This window comes from Pinus tabuliformis, chromosome 1_1 (assembly GCF_031772625.1).
Source record: "Pinus tabuliformis cultivar Carrire ecotype Pingquan chromosome 1_1, CPIR1, whole genome shotgun sequence".
In the NCBI taxonomy this organism is placed as follows: Eukaryota; Viridiplantae; Streptophyta; class Pinopsida; order Pinales; family Pinaceae; genus Pinus; species Pinus tabuliformis.
The window spans coordinates 188,490,487-188,510,670 of record NC_142297.1 but is presented as its reverse complement, the minus strand read 5'-3'; the positions used below and the strand labels follow the sequence as shown (position 1 = coordinate 188,510,670).

The 20,184-nt window shown below is 40.0% G+C and overlaps 2 protein-coding genes across 5 annotated transcripts; both read left to right on the top strand.

Moving 5' to 3' along the window:
• The first annotated feature begins 2,448 nt into the window (after nt 1-2,448).
• LOC149212169 (disease resistance protein ADR2-like) lies at nt 2,449-6,881 on the top strand. 2 transcript variants are annotated; one of them, XM_089391748.1, is made up of 4 exons: nt 2,449-3,656; nt 3,763-4,933; nt 5,081-5,371; nt 5,526-6,881. In XM_089391748.1, exons 1-4 carry the CDS (start codon nt 2,578-2,580, stop codon nt 6,864-6,866), a joined length of 3,882 nt encoding a protein of 1,293 aa, XP_089247874.1. In that variant the 5' UTR covers nt 2,449-2,577; the 3' UTR covers nt 6,867-6,881. The 2 variants fall into 2 exon arrangements, with proteins under 2 accessions (XP_089247874.1, XP_089247873.1); XM_089391747.1 differs by having other exon boundaries at nt 5,075-5,371.
• A 1,252-nt stretch (nt 6,882-8,133) lies between these two features.
• Nucleotides 8,134-11,911, top strand: LOC149212168 (uncharacterized). 3 transcript variants are annotated; one of them, XM_089391750.1, is made up of 4 exons: nt 8,134-8,900; nt 9,783-10,186; nt 10,341-10,625; nt 11,499-11,911. In XM_089391750.1, exon 1 carries the CDS (start codon nt 8,285-8,287, stop codon nt 8,765-8,767), a length of 483 nt encoding a protein of 160 aa, XP_089247876.1. In that variant the 5' UTR covers nt 8,134-8,284; the 3' UTR covers nt 8,768-8,900; nt 9,783-10,186; nt 10,341-10,625; nt 11,499-11,911. The 3 variants fall into 3 exon arrangements, with proteins under 3 accessions (XP_089247876.1, XP_089247875.1, XP_089247877.1); XM_089391749.1 differs by having other exon boundaries at nt 10,341-11,911; XM_089391751.1 differs by lacking the exons at nt 9,783-10,186; nt 10,341-10,625; nt 11,499-11,911 and adding an exon at nt 9,145-9,775.
• Nucleotides 11,912-20,184: the final 8,273 nt, after the last annotated feature.

The window sequence follows — 20,184 nt, the reverse complement described above, 5'->3', positions numbered from 1 at the left end:
ATGTACCCACCAATGGGATGTTATCACCAGGATTGTGCAATGCTCGCTTGAGCCTGGACACCCCTTGGAACGTTAATTCTTCCAAAGGTGGCTTCCATACTCAACCCCTCCCCATGAGGTTTGAACATGAGACCTAATTGGAATTAAACCCCCCACAAACCAACTAATCTACACATCATGGATTAAATTTATATATATTATAAAAAGTAGGGAACGCAGACCAAGATATGAGGAACCCAATTTCCAATTTATTATAAAAGTAGAGAGCGTGGTCATGAATTACAAACATGGACAGGTATGTGAAAACTCATCAACAATCTTATAAAATCGCAAAATGTACTTATAAAGATGGAATCAAATTTAAGGGGTAATGTGACTATTCTACATTTCGAAAAATTTCCAAACATATTTTCCAGTAAAAAGAACTCCAAAACTTAGAATAAATAGACAATGCCTTATAAAACTGGAAACGTGAATAACAAATATAGGAAATGAAAATCCCAACATATTACAATAATGAGGAACGTGATCACAATATAGACATGAAAGACACAACAAAGCCAAGCAGCCACATAACCATGAAAAATCGACAACACTACACTAGGTGTGTAACCGTGTACTAACCAAGGTTCAAGGGTTCGTTATATATGTGTGTGTGTGTGTGTGGTTCACAAACCTCAAAGATAAGTAACCATTACGTCCAAGGAATAATTTTACCAGGAAGATCCACCCAAAAAGATCACTTCTTGCCAGCTCAAGCACAGACTCGCCTAACGTCGAGAGTGTTGAGAGAATTGAAACCGTGACCTCTCAGTGGCAATGTTGCTTTAACAATGAAGACTTGACTAGTTGAATTAACCATCAAGGCGCATATATATATATATATATATATATATATGTGTGTGTGTGTGTGTGTGTGTGTGTGTGTGTGTGTGTGTGTGTGTGTGTGTGTGCCCAAAGGGTTAGCTCAACTAGCCATATATATATATATATATATGGCTAGTTGAGCTAACCCTTTGGGCACATCTCTCTCTCTCTCTCTCTCTCTATATATATATATATATATATATATATATATATATATATATGATCATATCTAAGGTTTTAACTTCAAACATGATTACTTTTGAAACTCCAATTCATTCTCATCCTCATGACCATACTTCCTATTTCTATTTACTAATTAGTAATGTCTACATCCTCCTCCACCATTGCCTCCACCTTTCCTTCCACCGCCGCCACCGCAGCTCAATTATATGATGTATTCATCAACCATTAGAGTATTGATGTCAAGGAAACCTTCACTAGGTGTCTCTACCATTTTTGGGTAGTGGGAAACAATCATTTTCTGTTTCACATATGGGTTTATTCCATCAGAGAATTTGGAACCAACTACCATGAAAATGATGTCACGCTGAACCAAATATAAAAGCAACAATTATAGATTGTCTTTGGATTTCTAAATTTTTGAAGAGCAAGAAGACACGATTGTTTCTCTTGACACCTTTTTTGGGATTTCAAAATTTAATTATCTTGTGCTCAATTTGAAAACAAAGAATGGATGAAAGATTATTCACATAGACCTTGTTTAATGAGACAATGATTTCACCCAAAGAGAAAAAATTTCGTTAGAATCTGATGGTTTTTTTTCAAGAAATCCAATCGTGAAAGCGATTGAATTATTTTTTTAACAATAGGAATAGATTCAACACCATTAAAAACCCCTAAGACACCAAAAACTCTAAAACTTATCAACTATAACCCAAATTTTATCAAAATCATCCAAAATTTTCCATTCTTTAATTTTATCAAAATCATCCAAAATTTTTCATTATTTTCAAAGTGAACATATCGACTCCTTAAACTACTTTATTCACATGTATACTATTTCAACATGAACATAGCATTATGTATAGTGCTTACTATCAGTTACAATAGCATAACATACATGAATACCAAACGGACGCAGGTTGGGAAAAGGTGGGAGGTGAACGTATACACTGGGTCGTCTCGGTGATTTGCCTATCAAATATATTTAAAAGATTTGCAATACTGTAAAGATGAGTCCTTCGAAATGTTAAAACGGGTGAAATATATGTGACACTCATCAAATTTGAGAAATGAGTTTGTTTTGAAATTCCAATTCTAACTAAGCAGAGTAGTACGCAAATCGAGGTGGCCAAAATTCCTATTGAAAATCCAAATTCCAGTATCTTAGTCGTTGAAAGCGGACGAGTACGCAAATCGAGGTGGCCAAAAATTCCAATTGAAAATCCAAATTCCAGTATATTATGATATTGGGAAACCAACGAAATCAAAGACACAGCGAAGCCAGGCCCCACGCGACCAAGGAAGCGACAGAGATGCAGTGGGTGCATAACCGCGCATTAACCACGGTGAAGGGCTTGTTCCAAGGTTAGACGCATATATGTGCACACGAGACGATTCAGGCTTTTCGAAACCCCTGATTCATTTTCATCCCTTCAAATTTGTGTCGACTATCTCTTCGCATTTCTATTTACCAATTGGCAAACCGCTGCATCCTCCTCCACAGTTGCCACCACATCCAACACTGCAATGGGTTCATCTTGCTGCACCCTTGCCTCCCCTTCCACCGCAGAAGTGGGTGCACCCTGCTGCAACGATCCATGCGCCTCCGCCAACGCCGCATCCTCCTCCACCGCTGCCTTTTCCTCCACCGCTGCAGTGGGTGCATCCTGTTCCACCTATCCATGCGCCTCCACTGCTGCATCCGTCTCCACCGCAGAAGTGGGTGCATCCTACTCCACCGATCCATGCGACACCATTGCTGTATTGGGCACATCCGCCTCCAGCGCCGCATCGTCCACATCCTGCTCCAACTATCCATGCGCCTCCACAGCTGCATCCGCCTCCACTGCAGCATCCTCTACCGTTGCCTCCACCTCCACCGCGGAAGTGGGTTCATTCGCATCCACTACAGCATCCTCTACCGCTGCCTGCGCCACCACCGCGGAAGTGGGTGCATACTATTCCACCGATCCATGCGCCTCCACTGCTGTACTGGTTGCATCCACTTCGAGCGCCGCATCCTCCTCCACCGCTGCCTCCGCCTCCAGCGCCGCGGTGGGAGCATCCAGCTCCACCGATCCATGCGACTCCACCGCCGCAATGAGTGCATCCGCCTCCACCGTTGCCTCCGTCTCCACCGCTTCTCAGTCGTACCACGTTTTCATCAACCATAGAGGTGTTGATGTCAAGAAAACCTTCGCCAGGTCTCTCTACCTTCGTCTTCACGACAAAGGTTTGAGGGCATTTCTGGATCAACCTGAAATGCAACCCGGATACAATTTCGTTGATCAAATAGAACATGCTATTAAAACTGCCACCGTCCATGTGGCGATCTTCTCTCCTAATTACGCTGAATCACGTTGGTGCTTAGATGAACTCGTATGGATGTTGCAGTCAAATACTCCCATTGTCCCTGTGTTTTACGGTGTCACGCCTGCTGACCTTAGGTGGAGGAAGGGAAAGTATGCTGAAAACCTAAAACAACTGTCAGAGAAGACAAATGATAATGGGACGCCGCGACATGACTCCAACACCATCGAAAATTGGAGAAAAGCACTTTCTAGGGTTGCAGACAATCACGGTTTCGAGTTGGAGGTGCGCAATGGGTGAGAACTCAGCCTTGACTTTCTCGATATGGCAGTATTTTATTTTTGATAAATAGACATAAACGTTTTTCTCACTAGTTTTGTTTATTTTCTTGTCAATAACCAGCGAGGAGTTGGGTTTGGAGCTGCTGGACAAGGTAGTTGAATGTTTGTCGAAAATGGTGAAAGAACAAAAACCAGACCTGTACGTGGCCGAATATCCAACAGGTTTGGATGACAAGATGTCAGACTTTGAGAATACAGTCCTGTTGCAGCAACCGCAAAGCGGAAAACCTCAGATCGTGGGGATCACAGGGTTAGGTGGAGTAGGAAAATCAACGTTAGCAAAACAGTTCTTCAATAGGAAGAAATCAGATTATCCTAAATCCTGCTTTTTATCTGACATCAAAGATGGGTCTTTAACTTTGCTGCAGACACAACTTTTGAAGGATTTGGCTCGAATCGATAAGCCAATACACACTGTTGATGAAGGTAAAGGGATGCTCATTGAGCATCTCAAACCTTCTAAGTCTTTGACTCGATCCCATAATCCAGTAGACGGTCTTGATGCAGGTAAAGAGATGCCCACAAAGCATCTCGAATCTTCTAAAGCTTTAATAGTTTTAGATGACGTAGATCATGAAGATCAGGTCAGAGCATTTTTGCCACTTGAAGCCCTTGATTTCCTTGCTGGGAGTTTAATATTGATTACATCTAGAAATAAGGATGTTCTCATAACAGCAAGAGTGGCAATACCATCAATTTATATGTTGACTGGGCTTAACGCAGAATACTCGCGAGAGCTCTTCTGCTCCTATGCCTTCAACCAAGCCAATCCGCCTCACTTGTTTCAAGATCTTACAGATAGGTTCGTAGAATATTGTAATGGATTGCCCTTATCATTGAAAGTGATAGGGGCACATCTTTATGGGAAAGAAGAGGAATCAGAGTGGGAAGACGAACTGGGGAGTCTTCCCAGTGAGGTAAAGGGAAGACTTCAAATAAGTTACGATGCCCTCGATCTCCAGGAACAACAGATATTCCTAGACATCGCATGTTTTCTCAGTGGACAAAACAGAGATACAGCCATAAACATATGGAATGCATCAGGCTGGAAAGGAAGGCGGGGTTTTCAAAATCTACAGGATAGATGTCTCGTGGAAGTGGACAGTTCGAATTTGATCCATATGCATGACCATCTGCAAGATATGGGAAGAGAAATCGGGGAGAAAACGTCGCCTTTTCGTCTTTGGCGTTGGACAGAGGACGTTATTGATTATTTATCGCAGCAACCATCTGTAAGTGTTCAGTAAATCAATCAATTTATAGATTAGTTGTTCAATTCATAAAAGTTTGGATCGGTTTTTAGTTCATGGTACTTTCCAAAAATAACCATCTTTTTAATTCATCGTCTTTTTTGACGATCGTTTTTCAAAAAGGGTCAGCTAATGGTGCGGGGACTTAAGATGGATCGAAGTGATTATAATAACTATAGTGATGATGTCTTGGGCCGTATTGGCACGATGAGGTTGCGAATTATTGATACTGAATATGATGTTATGGAGCGCATTTTGGGGATGGTGAAGTCGCCAGATATGGAACGCATCTTATGGTTGCGTTGGAGAAACTGTCCATACTCTTCTTTGCCTTCCTGGGTGTCCGTGAAAAATCTAAGGCATCTAGATGTGTCTGAGAGCGATCTCAATACATTGTGGCAAACTGAAAACCAATCACAGGTAATTAGAAATTTGTTGTGTTATATTGGTATGTGTAGGCGATATTAATATCGTGCCACAACGTCTCAATAGATATCAAATGTCTTTTTTTGGAGATTGAACCGCCAACAGTTCTCTAATATCTTTCTTGTTGTTGAACCTTGAATATTTGCAGGTACCTTTGCAGCTGGCAGAATTTTTGGAGGAGTTGATAACAGACAGTTGTATGAAACTGAAGAGCATATCTGGATTGGAGCATACACGGAAGCTTCGGCTGCTAAATGTCAGATGGTGCTGTGAGCTGGAAGCGCTAAGCATGGAAACATTGACCTCTTTGGAGGAGTTTCACGCATTTGGTTGTGTGAAGCTGAAGGGCATAAGGGGGTTGGAGCAGTGTACAAAGCTTCGGCTGGTCAATGTTGGTGATTGCTCAGAGATCGAAGAGCTGCCGAGGATGGAAACGTTGACTTCTTTGGAGGAGTTTTGCGCATGTCGTTTTGTGAAGCTGAAGGGCATAAGGGGGTTGGAGCATTGTACAAAGCTTCGGGAGCTCGATGTTGGTGATTGCACAGAGCTGGAAGAGCTGCCGAGGATGGAAACGTTGACCTCTTTGGAGGAGATTCGCGCATGTCGTTGTGTGAAGCTGAAGGGCATAAGGGAGTTGGAGCAGTGTACAAAGCTTCGGGAGCTCGATGTTGGTGGGTGCTCAGAGCTGGAAGAGCTGCCGAGGATGGAAACGTTGACCTCTTTGGAGGAGATTCGCGCATGTCGTTGTGTGAAGCTGAAGGGCATAAGGGGGTTGGAGCAGTGTACAAAGCTTCGGGAGCTAGATGTTGGTGGGTGCTCAGAGCTGGAAGAGCTGCCGAGGATGGAAACGTTGACCTCTTTGGAGGAGATTCGCGCATGTCGTTGTGTGAAGCTGAAGGGCATAAGGGGGTTGGAGCAGTGTACAAAGCTTCGGGAGCTCGATGTTGGTGGGTGCTCAGAGCTGGAAGAGCTGCCGAGGATGGAAACGTTGACCTCTTTGGAGGAGTTTCGGGCAGGTGATTGTGTGACGCTGAAGGGCATAAGGGGGTTGGAGCAGTGTACAAAGCTTCGGGAGCTCGATGTTGGTGGGTGCTCAGAGCTGGAAGAGCTGCCGAGGATGGAAACGTTGACCTCTTTGGAGGAGTTTCGCGCAGGTGATTGTGTGAAGCTGAAGGGCATAAGGGGGTTGGAGCATTGTACAAAGCTTCGGGAGCTCGATGTTGGTGATTGCACAGAGCTCGAAGAGCTGCCGAGGATGGAAACGTTGACCTCTTTGGAGGAGTTTCGCGCAGGTGGTTGTGTGAAGCTGAAGGGCATAAGGGGGTTGGAGCAGTGTACAAAGCTTCGGGAGCTCAATGTTGGTGATTGCACAGAGCTCGAAGAGCTGCCGAAGATGGAAACGTTGACTTCTTTGGAGGAGTTTTGCGCATGTCGTTGTGTGAAGCTGAAGGGCATAAGGGGGTTGGAGCAGTGTACAAAGCTTCGGTAGATGTTGGTGGGTGCTCAGAGCTGGAAGAGCTGCCGAGGATGGAAACGTTGACCTCTTTGGAGGAGATTCGCGCATGTCGTTGTGTGAAGCTGAAGGGCATAAGGGGGTTGGAGCAGTGTACAAAGCTTCGGGAGCTCGATGTTGGTGGGTGCTCAGAGCTGGAAGAGCTGCCGAGGATGGAAACGTTGACCTCTTTGGAGGAGTTTCGCGCAGGTGATTGTGTGAAGCTGAAGGGCATAAGGGGGTTGGAGCATTGTACAAAGCTTCGGGAGCTCGATGTTGGTGATTGCACAGAGCTCGAAGAGCTGCCGAGGATGGAAACGTTGACCTCTTTGGAGGAGTTTCGCGCAGGTGGTTGTGTGAAGCTGAAGGGCATAAGGGGGTTGGAGCAGTGTACAAAGCTTCGGGAGCTCAATGTTGGTGATTGCACAGAGCTCGAAGAGCTGCCGAAGATGGAAACGTTGACTTCTTTGGAGGAGTTTTGCGCATGTCGTTGTGTGAAGCTGAAGGGCATAAGGGGGTTGGAGCAGTGTACAAAGCTTCGGGAGCTCGATGTTGGTGGGTGCTCAGAGCTGGAAGAGCTGCCGAGGATGGAAACGTTGACCTCTTTGGAGGAGTTTCGCGCAGGTGATTGTGTGAAGCTGAAGGGCATAAGGGGGTTGGAGCAGTGTACAAAGCTTCGGGAGCTCGATGTTGGTGGGTGCTCAGAGCTGGAAGAGCTGCCGAGGATGGAAACGTTGACCTCTTTGTAGGAGTTTCGCGCAGGTGATTGTGTGAAGCTGAAGGGCATAAGGGGGTTGGAGCATTGTACAAAGCTTCGGGAGCTCGATGTTGGTGATTGCACAGAGCTCGAAGAGCTGCCGAGGATGGAAACGTTGACCTCTTTGGAGGAGTTTCGCGCAGGTGGTTGTGTGACGCTGAAGGGCATAAGGGGGTTGGAGCAGTGTACAAAGCTTCGGGAGCTCAATGTTGGTGATTGCACAGAGCTCGAAGAGCTGCCGAAGATGGAAACGTTGACTTCTTTGGAGGAGTTTTGCGCATGTCGTTGTGTGAAGCTGAAGGGCATAAGGGGGTTGGAGCAGTGTACAAAGCTTCGGGAGCTCGATGTTGGTGGGTGCTCAGAGCTGGAAGAGCTGCCGAGGATGGAAACGTTGACCTCTTTGGAGGAGTTTCGCGCAGGTGATTGTGTGAAGCTGAAGGGCATAAGGGGGTTGGAGCAGTGTACAAAGCTTCGGGAGCTCGATGTTGGTGGGTGCTCAGAGCTGGAAGAGCTGCCGAGGATGGAAACGTTGACCTCTTTGTAGGAGTTTCGCGCAGGTGATTGTGTGAAGCTGAAGGGCATAAGGGGGTTGGAGCATTGTACAAAGCTTCGGGAGCTCGATGTTGGTGATTGCACAGAGCTCGAAGAGCTGCCGAGGATGGAAACGTTGACCTCTTTGGAGGAGTTTCGCGCGGGTGGTTGTGTGAAGCTGAAGGGCATAAGGGGGTTGGAGCAGTGTACAAAGCTTCGGGAGCTCAATGTTGGTGATTGCACAGAGCTCGAAGAGCTGCCGAAGATGGAAACGTTGACTTCTTTGGAGGAGTTTTGCGCATGTCGTTGTGTGAAGCTGAAGGGCATAAGGGGGTTGGAGCAGTGTACAAAGCTTCGGGAGCTCGATGTTGGTGGGTGCTCAGAGCTGGAAGAGCTGCCGAGGATGGAAACGTTGAACTCTTTGGAGGTGTTTAGCGCATTTGATTGTGTGAAGGTGAAGGTCATAAGGGGGTTGGAGCAGTTGACAAGGCTTAGAGTGCTAGATGTTTCTAGGTGCTTGGAGCTAGAAGAAGTGGAAGGTGTTGAACAGTGTACGTGGTTGGAGGAGCTCGATGTCTCTGGATGTCCCAAATTAGAGTGTCCTTTGTGAGAGTAACAGGGGGACGAGCTTCGCGGACTACTAAAGGCAAGCGTGCTAGTTACGTGAAAAGCCAAGCAAGAAGAAGCCGGAAAAGCCAACCAAGCAGCAGCGGTTTGTGCAATGAGAAGGAAGATTTATCATTGTAAGGGGTAGTCATAATACTGGAAATTATATATGGCGTTGTTATTAATTGTTATTTGATAGAACGAATATTTACATGAAAATCTTTACATTTATCTAAATGAAAATAAACCAAAGTAACTGTACCATCTCAAAGCCGGGGTATATATGAATAATGTGTATGATGCGTTTGATAATTAGTTAAATCAAGTATGCATACAGTATACCAGCCAAATTACTGATTCATGTTATTTTTATTGACCAAGGATGCCAGCGCCCAACTACATGAAGCAGTTTACCCTCTGCTCACTTAGCTTCACTTTCCTGCAGCTCACATCTAGCAACATTTATAGATGAGATAACAGATCTAATGCTCTTGTTTCTGATATAGCAACCAGTAATCCGCTAGGCAGATGCAGATCCAGTTCTATCTGGGAGAATTGCTCCATGACCTGTTGTAGATGTTTGCATAGAGAAACACTCATCCCAGAGTACAGTTATATTTATTTGGGAGGAGCCATCAATGTCATGACGAAAGACATCATGGAGAATTTAAATCTTCAAAGGATGTCAAGGCAAACCTCCATTGTTCTTCAAATGGTTGACAAGTCCGCTATTAAGCCGAAAGGGATCCTAGAAGATGTGCTTTGATTATCAAAATTGCTCCAGAAGTGCCAAGCTGAGCTCATGACTACATAAGATGAACGACACAGAATAACATATGAAACTCTCAATAGCATGAAAATAATCAAATTACAAGCATGGGAAGAAAAATTCAAAGAGTTCATAGAAAATCTTTGAGTTGTCGAGCTCAAATTGTTGTTTTCTGCACAGGTTAATAGAACACATGGCACCATACTCTACTTGATGTCACCCATCATTACTGCATCTATGGTTTTTGTAGGGTGTGCTATCATAGGTGATCCACTGTTAACTGCCATGTCCATATTTACAGTCTTGCAATATTCCATGTCATGCAAGAGCCAGTGAGAATGCTAGCTGACGTTTTGGCTATATTAATTCAAGTTAAAGTCTTCCTAGATCGTCTGGACAAGTTATTACAAGATGCTGAGCTGAGACAAGATGTTGTTGTGAGGAAAGCACTCGCTGGATCCCAGTATATCATCGAAATTCTTCAAGGTATATTCAGTTGGGACCGGGAGTCTTCACTGCAAAAACTAACATTGAAGGGAATAAATCTGCAAATTAAAAAAGGGAGAAAAGGTAGCAATTTGTGGCTCAGTGGGATTAGTGAAATCTGCTCGGCTATATACAATTGTTGGAGAAATCCCAAAAATTTCAGGAGATGTAAGTTGAACATAAACTATTCTTGAGCAGCACTAACCATTTAATAGTTCGACAAAATTTTAGATGCAGTTTCTTTGCTTTCTATAGTTTGTTTTGTGGCACATATATTTATATAGAAGTTCTTCCATAAACTTTTTGATTGCACTGCGTGCAGGTTCAAGTATATGGTAGTGTTGCCTACTTGCCACAAACAGCTTGGATTCAGAGTGGGACTGTCAAAGATAACATATTCTATGGGAAACCAATGGACAAAATTCAGTACATGAAGGCAATAAAAGATTGTACATTAGACCAGGATATAGAGAGCTTTGCTCATGGAGACATAACAGAGGCTGGGGAGAGAGAATTGAATATGGGTGGAGGACAAAAATAGAGGATTCAGTTGGCCGATGATCCCTTTAGTGAAGTCGATGCTCATACAGCTTCAACTCTATTTATTGTGAGAAATCATTTTGTTTTGTGACTTGATTTTTTGGTTTTGTCTGAGTTGATTTTTTGCTCTTTGACATGGATAAAGGGAGTGTTGAACACTACGTGTCAACGATCCATAGCAGTACACCTTTTTTTCGTAGAAAGGATAGCATTATTGTGTCAGAAGATTTGATTCATGAAAACCCCAGTAACCTGCCATCAAAACAAATAGGATATCCAAACTAGTTAATTTGTGCTTCTCATTTTTGTAGATGCAAGCTTGTCAATCGGAAGGCTACATACAGACCCTACTTTTTCAAGGATTTTGAAATTAACCATAGCTATTGGGCACACTCAAGAGAGGGAACAGACCATTACAATTTATTTACATTATGAGTGTACTATCTTACATGGTCAAGACTCAAATGGTTGTCTTTGGTAACAAAGGTTTAATGGGTCTCGTTCTGTTGTTTGTTTTAAGTTCATAGTCTTGTTTTCTAGTTGTAAACCGTGCAACTGCTCCATATACAGTAAGCCTAACGAGTTATTTCGTGTTAGTTTAAGGAAGCTTGTTACCAGGTGCAGTGTGAATTAAGGTTAATATGCCAGGAGATACATTTGAATTCCATGGTTTGCTTGTTTAATGTAGCCTTCTTTCACTTGTTTGTTTTAAGTTTACAGTCTTGTTTTCTAGTTGTAAGCCCTGCAACTGCTCCATATACAGCAAGCCTAACGAGTTATTTTTTTTAGTTTAAGGAAGCTTGTTACCAGGTGCAGTATGCATTAAGGTTAAATATATGGCACGAGATATATTTGATTTCCATAGTTTGCTTGTTTAATGTAGTCTTCGTTCAGATAATGGAATCTATTTTCAACAGAAATAGTTGAAATGTTGATGAAGGTTTAAAGGATCACTCTAGCCGGGGAGAATGCTATTCCAAGATTTGATCAAGATGCATACAATCAGATCGTTAGAAATGCCAATCTCCGACTGCCAGAAGATGGTCACAACACCACAGTGGAAGCCATGTGTGCATTCACTTATTTGAGAATGAGCCAGCATTTGTTTCAACCTGAAAATTGGAGGTTATTCGTCTCATTTGTTGGAAAAATAGCACAAGGAGGGGCCTCAAATTCATAGGAGCAAGAACATAGAGATACAGATTCATTTGTCTATGCCACGGTCCCATTGGTCCAAGAGGATGCTGCACTCATGCATAATTAGGCCTAAAGCACACCTTTTTGTAGAGCAGACAAAATATGAATGTAGCAGGCAAAATCTGAATGTAAAACATACTTATCGTTGGAATTAAACTAGTGTGTTGTTTCACCTATCCTGCTCCTCCATGTGATCTTGTGCAAATACAGGCTTTTAATGGCTATGCCAACTTAGCATAATTAGTCTTTGTTACAGTAACATGACTTCGAGTGCAGCACAATTAGCCTTTATTACATTAACATGGCCACGGGATATTATAATACCCAGTTCCGAGATGGTTATCGGCCAATAGCTTCCATGTTTTGTAGGCATGGGGTGATTTTCAATTTTACTTGCAGTCATGGGGTGATTTTCAATTATTACTTACATTGAAATGAAGGATTGGGAATAGCCAAGAGATACAGAAAGCTCCCCAGAGAAGCTGATCAAACAGGTCATCCTTACAACTCGGAAAGCTGGGTCTCTCTAGCCGGGAAGAATGCTCTTCCAAAATTTGATCAAGATGCATACAATCAGAGTGTTAGAAATGGTCATAACACCATAGTGGAACCCATGTGTGCATTCACTTCTGATTTAAGAATGAGCTAGCATTTGTTCCAGCCTGAAAATTTTGTCAGAAAAATGGCACAAAGAGGGGCCTCAAATTCATGGGAGCAGGAATATAAAGATACAGACTCACATGTCTATGCCACGGTCCCATAGGTCCAAGAGGCTGCTGCACTCATCTATAATTAGGCTTATACCTAATTATAAGTGTAAATTTATAAATATTATATTCATAATTATAATATTTTATTTTACTGTTTATTAATATTAATATTTATAAATTAATGAATATTACATTTATAATTATAATTATAATATTTTATTTTTTATTAATATTAATATTCATATTCATAAGTTTATATTTATTAGATGAAATTTATGGGATTTTTAAAAATTTATTATATTATATAATTAGAGTTTTTATAATATTTAAAATTAATTATTCGAAATTAAAAATTAAAATTAGATTAATTAAGAATTTAATAAAAATTTTAATTAGTATTTTTTAAAATGATAACGTTCATTTTATTTATGTTGTTTAATTTTATAATTTAATATATATATATATTTTTAAATCATTATAATAAAAATGAAATTTCCTTTTATAAATTATATTTTAATCACGTGAATTTACTGAATTTATTAATTATAATATAAGGTTTTATTAAAAGTGAAATCATACATTGGTGGCAAGTGTAATGGCTCATCATTTATATCTGTGAGAAATGAAATCTATCTTATAAATAGTTTAAGGGACAACCACGTACAACTCAAAATTAAGCATATTTTCTTGTGGAGTGACTTATTTCTATAAATATGACTAGAGTGAGGACAATGATTTTTAGTGGTAATTCAAATATAATTATTAATCTCATAAACAATCATAAAATCTCATTTGATAGTAAGGTAGCCTACTTCATTGCAAGAATAAAAAAGGATACTCTTTAGTTTAATGCTATCAATGTCCTAAGGGGTCTAAATGGTACACCCTTGCCAATAAAGCCTTTAGATTGAATGAGGGGAGGCTAAGGAAAAAGGGGAATTTATTTCCAAGTTATCCTCTAGGTTCATGTCTAATGTCAACTATGCGTAGTGCCACATATCAAGCTCATTAAGCAAAATATGTCAAGACATCCATACTATCATAGTATAACTAGATGGAGGTAGGATTCAATGTGCATCACCCTTATGACATCGCCACACATGCTATAATTTATGTTTAGCCAATAAATTGAACCTTGTAGAGTGTATATGTAGGAGGAAAAATGTGGGATTATGGATTAGAGCACAAATGCTTTGTCCAATGAGGAGAATCGGTGATGGTCGACTCTGGTTCAACTAGAATTTTGGGAAGCGTTCACTTTTGAACTCTATTGACAATTCTTTGTATTTTCTTAGTTGTTTTGGATTAGTCTCTCATGGTTACTATCTTGGTTAGGTGTTATGTTTTGGTGTTTGTTTGGAGCCCCTCGTTCACAACATTGGAAATAAGGCTCTTTAGTTATTCCATTTAAATCTAATTAGACTCTTGTTGAGGGAGGCTTTGAATTCCATTTTCCAAGTTTTGAACGATTTCAAGAAGGGAAAAGTTATGGACTTGTAGTCTACTTGAATTTTTTGTTGTTGCAAACTTGAGTTTTTCTGAAGTTTGTTTTAGCAGTTGACGTCGTGCAACAGTGTCTTGCCTCCACTGTAGGGGCTTGGCCAACGTGCACCTATTACAACTAAATAATGCCACTTTACTTAAGGTTTGCCCATAACTTTTCCTTAAGCTACAATATGTCCAGTGCAACTAAGTCTTACTCAACTAACTCCATTCAATAGTAAGCATACTTTCAACTATGGCCTCTAAGAAATCCTAGCAATATGTTTTACTCTCAACCAATGTACAGTAATGTAAGGAGTTGTATCCAACAATCATAAAGAGTCCACAACACACACATATATATGTGGCACCCAAGGTAGATGCCTTAACTTTATTATATGAAGAATGTCGCAAATACACAATGAGGGAGTTGTAGCCTCATGCCTGCAACTCTCCTACAAATGTATAATTAATCTAAGGAAATATTGCCTTCTTCATATTATCCAATAGATGTGCGCAATCTAACCCTTGAAGCAACCACGTGCCTACCTCTTGCAAGTCCTATCTTCTTTTTCTTCTCACTTAGCCAATGTAGTTCACCCGAATGTGCTAACCTTGAACTACACAATCATAGGGCTCCTTTACACTCTTGGTGAATGACTAACAACTTGCATTGGCTTAGCATTTTTCAAGCTTCCCCCTTTTATATGAGAGTTTCCTAACACTTGCAAGCCCCTTTACCTTAAGGTGGACCAAAGTACCATTCTTCAAATTTGGTAGCCTTAGTGATATATTTTTGGTGACTTATGAGACAATTAAGATGATATACTATCATGTAGGATAAGAGAACTAAGGATGTCTTGTCACATAGGATGGAAGACCAATAAGGTGTTACATAGTGGGCTTCAATGGAGGATGGTGCGACTTGGAAATTTGTGATAAATTGTGTGTTTTCCATGGTAAGGAAACTTTGTTGATCAATACATTAAGGATATGTGAACACTTAATGATGGAGGGGCATGATCTTAATTGAGTATCACATATCAATCTAGATGGATGATAACATGGTCTTACATTGGGAAATTAGTTTCTTAAGTATGCTCAGTTCAGGGGACGTGAAAATAGGTTGTGTATGGTTGGTTGGTGATGATGCAAACATTTCATATGGTGAAACTTGCACGGTGACATTTCACACAATTGAAGGTTCCTAGCTTGGTTTTGGTTATGTTGATTAGGCATATTCCCAATAATTGAGTATCACATATCAATCTAGATGGATGATAACATGGTCTCACATTGAGAAATTAGTTTCTTAAGTATGCTCCGTTCAGGGGACGTGAAAATAGGTTGTGTATGGTTGGTTGGTGATGATGCAAACATTTCATATGGTGAAACTTGCACGGTGACATTTCACACAATTGAAGGTTCCTAGCTTGGTTTTGGTTATGTTGATTAGGCATATTCCCAATAATACAAGTGGTTGATGGTCATGCCCAACTAGGAAGGTCAAATGGTGTTGCATGATGAATAAGCTTCCTGAGTGGTATGGGATGCTCAAGTGGAATACAAAGTTTACAAGAAACTTGGATTGGTTGCCAACAACTAGTTTGTTCTCCTATATGTGGTATGTTATCTCCGACCTGTGGTGTATTTTCTCTCTTGGGTTGGCATTTTGACTTGTTCGTGAATACTCAATGTGCTTATTATTGAAAAGGTGTAGCCCACCATATTGGAATTGTTTTTTTAGGCATTTATTGTCTACTCTTTGGGCATATGTGGAAGATTTAGAATATGGATTACATGTAAATTCAAGAAATGCATTCAATATTGTGCTAGTATGAATATTTTTATCAATGGTAACAAGATATCTATATTCTTGGTGACAACTAAGGCACATAATTAAAAACTTCAATGCATATCCTAAAATGCAATGGTCGTGGACACCCTTGTGCAACCAAAATGAAAAATCCAATTTTTAGAAGTTGAATGCTTAATGTTAAAGAATATGGTTAGTAATCTCAAGTAAAGTTCCCACTGAGTTACCTCCAACTACAAAGTTTTAGTGAATTATACCCCTAATGATCTCATGGAAGAGGAAACAATTTAGAAAATGATTGAAGACATAGACTTGGGAAATCGAGGATCAAGATAAGGCACTCAACAAGATTTTTTCATAAGTATTTCATGTTATTGAGAGCAACATTAATATTAGGGGTTGTTGTTGCACATAATGCCTAGGCACCGCAACAACGACTCAGATCAGGGGTTGTCACCCTGATCCCCAATCTCTCCATTTGAGTTATCTCCCAATAGCAGACTAAGGGGGGTAGACCTTATGGAAATGGAATGAGGGAAGATTAATTGGGAACCAACCAATCTGGGAGACACAGTTAAGCAACCAATACTTGTTTAGATTGTGCAAGATTTTGAAGGATTCAATTTGATTTGAGGAAAATGATACCAATGCCTTGTGGAGTCAACTATCTTGCGAATGAAATAAAGGCCAAGTAATGGATGGGAAACTGTTACTAAATGATTCAACTATCTTATATGCAAATGCAAAACTTAAAACTGTGAATGCAGGGACTTGGTTAATTTTAATTAGATGCCTGCTCTAAGTTTGATTCCTCAATGGCGAAAGGAGGGCCTAAAATATGAGTTATTTTGAGGTATGTCGTGAGTGTTGTTTAACTTAAGGCTTAGAAAAATGATCTTAATGTGAAAACAAATACTTATACCAACAATGTAAAATATGAAGCCTGCACAAGTAATTACTGAAAACACAATAGGAAACCAATGTAAATTGCTAGAAATAAAATACTTTATATTCAGAAATCCATTTGTATGAGGTACTCAATCAGAGATCATTAGATGCATAAGTAAAACTAAATTAGTCTTACTTGAATGAGCATGTAAAAACAAATGCACTTCAGGAATTAAATTAAGTGTTTAAACTCATATCACAACAATTAGGTGCAAACTCTGAAATATCAGTTCTAGTAATCTTCTCTTAAAACAAATGGCAATGCGAACAATTTATTTTAAACCAGTGATCATATAACCATTCAAGATTTAGATTTTTTTCCTATGTGTAACAACAGAAACTTCACATGACTAACTGATAACTAACAATTCAGAAAATTTTTGGGTTTAACAATTTCCAATCTAGTGATGCATTCGATCTTAAAATTTAGAAATAAATTATTGAAAAAGTAGTGAAACAATATTCAGAAATTTGTCAATTACCATGCAAAAGTTTCTGAAGATAATTCTATTTCTGAAATGTACTCGAGTAAAAGATGCAAACTAAATTTGTTTGTCAAAATTCAATGAACTGAAACTCTATGCCAGTATTAGTCTCGCTCTCAATCAGATCAATGAAATGGGGTAAGGGTTTAGAGGATGTGCATTGGTCAACCCTTAGGGGCTTGAAGTTCCTTGGAGATAAGCTTCCCAAATCACTGAAGATCTTTAGATCCAGAAAGAATTTTGTTTTGAGAAATTTTTTTGTTAAATTTTTGTTAAATGTTTTAGGGATTTTTTGTCAAAATTCTTTGGAAATTTTAGGGAAAAAATTAGTGAAAAAAATTGGTGAAAGAGGGTGAAGGAAGAGAGGATGCAAGGATGAGGGCCGAGAAGGAAAGAACATGAGGCCGAGAGATGGAGATGGCCAACACGGGGAAGGAGGCCAATAGGGAGCTTAGGGTCGAGAGGCTTGAGGGTGAGGGCCGAGGAGGTAGGGGACCAAGGGTTGAGGGAGGAAAGGAGGATAAGGCTGAGGGATAAGGGAGATGAGGGAGGCTGTAAGGAGGGAGGCCGAGGGGAAGTGAGGGAGGTTGTAAGGGAGATGGCCGAGAGGAAGTGAGGGAGAAGAGGCAACGGGAAGGGAGGATATCGTGAGGGAGAGGGAGAACGAAGGAGCAGGGGAGCCGAGGGTAGGAGCTAGAGGGATAAGGGAGGTCGTGAGCTAGGCCGAGAGGGAGAAAGGAGGAGCAAGGGAGGCCGCGACCTAGGTCGAGAGGAAGAAAGGAGGAGCAAGGGAGGTGGTGAGTTAGGCTGAGAGGATAGAGGGGAAGGAAATGAGCTCAGAGAAATAAGGAGGTGAGGGCCGAGAGGAAAGAGAGGGGGTCGAGAGCTGGAGATGGCCAGTGCAGGGCCTCTAGGCCCTAAAAAATTTTTCCCACGATCTTTCGTAAGATTTTCAAAACCCAGATCGAAATATTACAAGCTTCCTTTTTGAAATTTTTCTTTGACCTGCAAATAAAATGGAGATCATATCTTGCCCTCTATAGCCTAGATCTGTTTCCAAAATCCACAAAAATTGTCGGCAATCTTTAGATCTGTTCCTGCACAAACAAAAGATAGAAAACCCCAAAACATGTATATACAAAAATATGAAATACCTAAAACCCCAGTGAATTAAAAAATTTGAATCTACAATAATATTCTACAGATCTAGTAGATCTGAGGAGTATGAGTCCAACTCTGCTCCCAGATCTGCAGATCAAAGCCCTCTATTAGCCAGATCTAAACAATTTTGCACAAATTTATAAATAAACTAGAAATTTTAAAGAGGCACAAGCCTAGAAAACCATGCAAATAAAATATTTTGTAAGACGACTTCAAAATTGAAAAATAGTAGGCTCTTTAGATTCTGTAATCTGAGAGTCAGTTGGTCCAGTTGAGGACTTCCCCAAACGCCCAAATCCTGAATAATAACTTCTGCACACTTTGATATGATTGTTAGATTAATAGAGATTCAAAACAATCATAAAATCATCAAGAAATGGAGATACTTGCTAGTTCTATCAAATCAAAATGATATTTTAGAAACCTAGAAATCTGTGCAAGATACCTATGCACAGATCAATCTTCAAGGGCTATTATTGAGCAAATACAAATAAAAGCAACAGAGTATTAAGAGCAATATTACCACATAAATTTGAAAGAAGAATGCCACGTTCTGAAACCCCAAAGTATTTGTATTTTATTAACCAGAAAAAAGTTACAAGAGCTTTTCAAAGCAAGTACACGATTCAATGATTGAATCCAAATAATGAAGAGTTACCTCTAATTTATAGATAAATTCTCCAACTGATAAATGGCTTGATCCCCATCAAAGTAATCTTGACTGTTGATGAAGATCTAATGAACTTTTAATCATTACCATCAAAATTAAGTTATTTTTTTAAGGAAAATCGAATTTCACTTTTAATTTCTTTTTAATTAACTCAAAAATGATTATTTTGAATTAATTATCTCAAAAAAATGACCTTGAATTAACTGCTAAGGCCCAAGGGTCCAAAATATCTTGAAATTTTCAATATTCCCTTGGTCAGGGACCTCCAAAATTAAAAACTTTAATATCCACGAATTTTAAATGTTGGAGAATTTGATTTTTCCTATGACCTAAATTAATTAAATTCATGGCTTAGCCACTAAAATTTATTTTAGCCAATACTTTTTCCAACCCTCTAATACTTTAGCATTATATCTAAAATATTATTTACATGAAATATTACATTCTAACCCATGAAGGGGGAACACCCATTCGTTATAGACCCTCTATAAGTTACCCATTTCTGCGACTCAAAATATGATCTAGTAGGCTAAGTGACTTGTAATAAAATAATCTAACCAAATGACTAGAATTATTCCCAAATCACTTTTACAGAGACTCGATAAATAACAATAAGACTCATCTAAGATTTTGACGACAAAATCCACCCTAGCTTTGGGGTGAGGCTGGAGGGAAAACCTTTGCCGATCATCCATGTTTAGAAACACACATGAATCAGTGAGGCAAAAAACCTACTAAGATAGAAATCATCATTAGAAAAATAAATTTACCTAGGTTGTTACATACATTTGTCTTATTAGGATCATTTACATTACAAAATGCAGAATGGGTTTACAAAATTCCAGTGTACATATAACTGATAATGATGAATATGTGAATCATCTGAGTGCTCGGACATGATGGAAGCCCTTGCGCGAAAAAATGTATAGCTATGGGTAGTTGACATGGAGTGGTCAACAGGGGTCTTTTTTAAAGTTTATACTAGTTGAAAATTTTGAAATCCTCTTTGAAGGATGTTTTGGATCTTTTTGTACACGACACATCTACACAACAATTACATTCTTGGGGAGGTAGGTGAGGGAGGGGTGATTTTTAGCCCAAGAGGAAACATTTAAATATCATTCTCTTGGAACCTAGGCTTAGAATCCAACAACCAA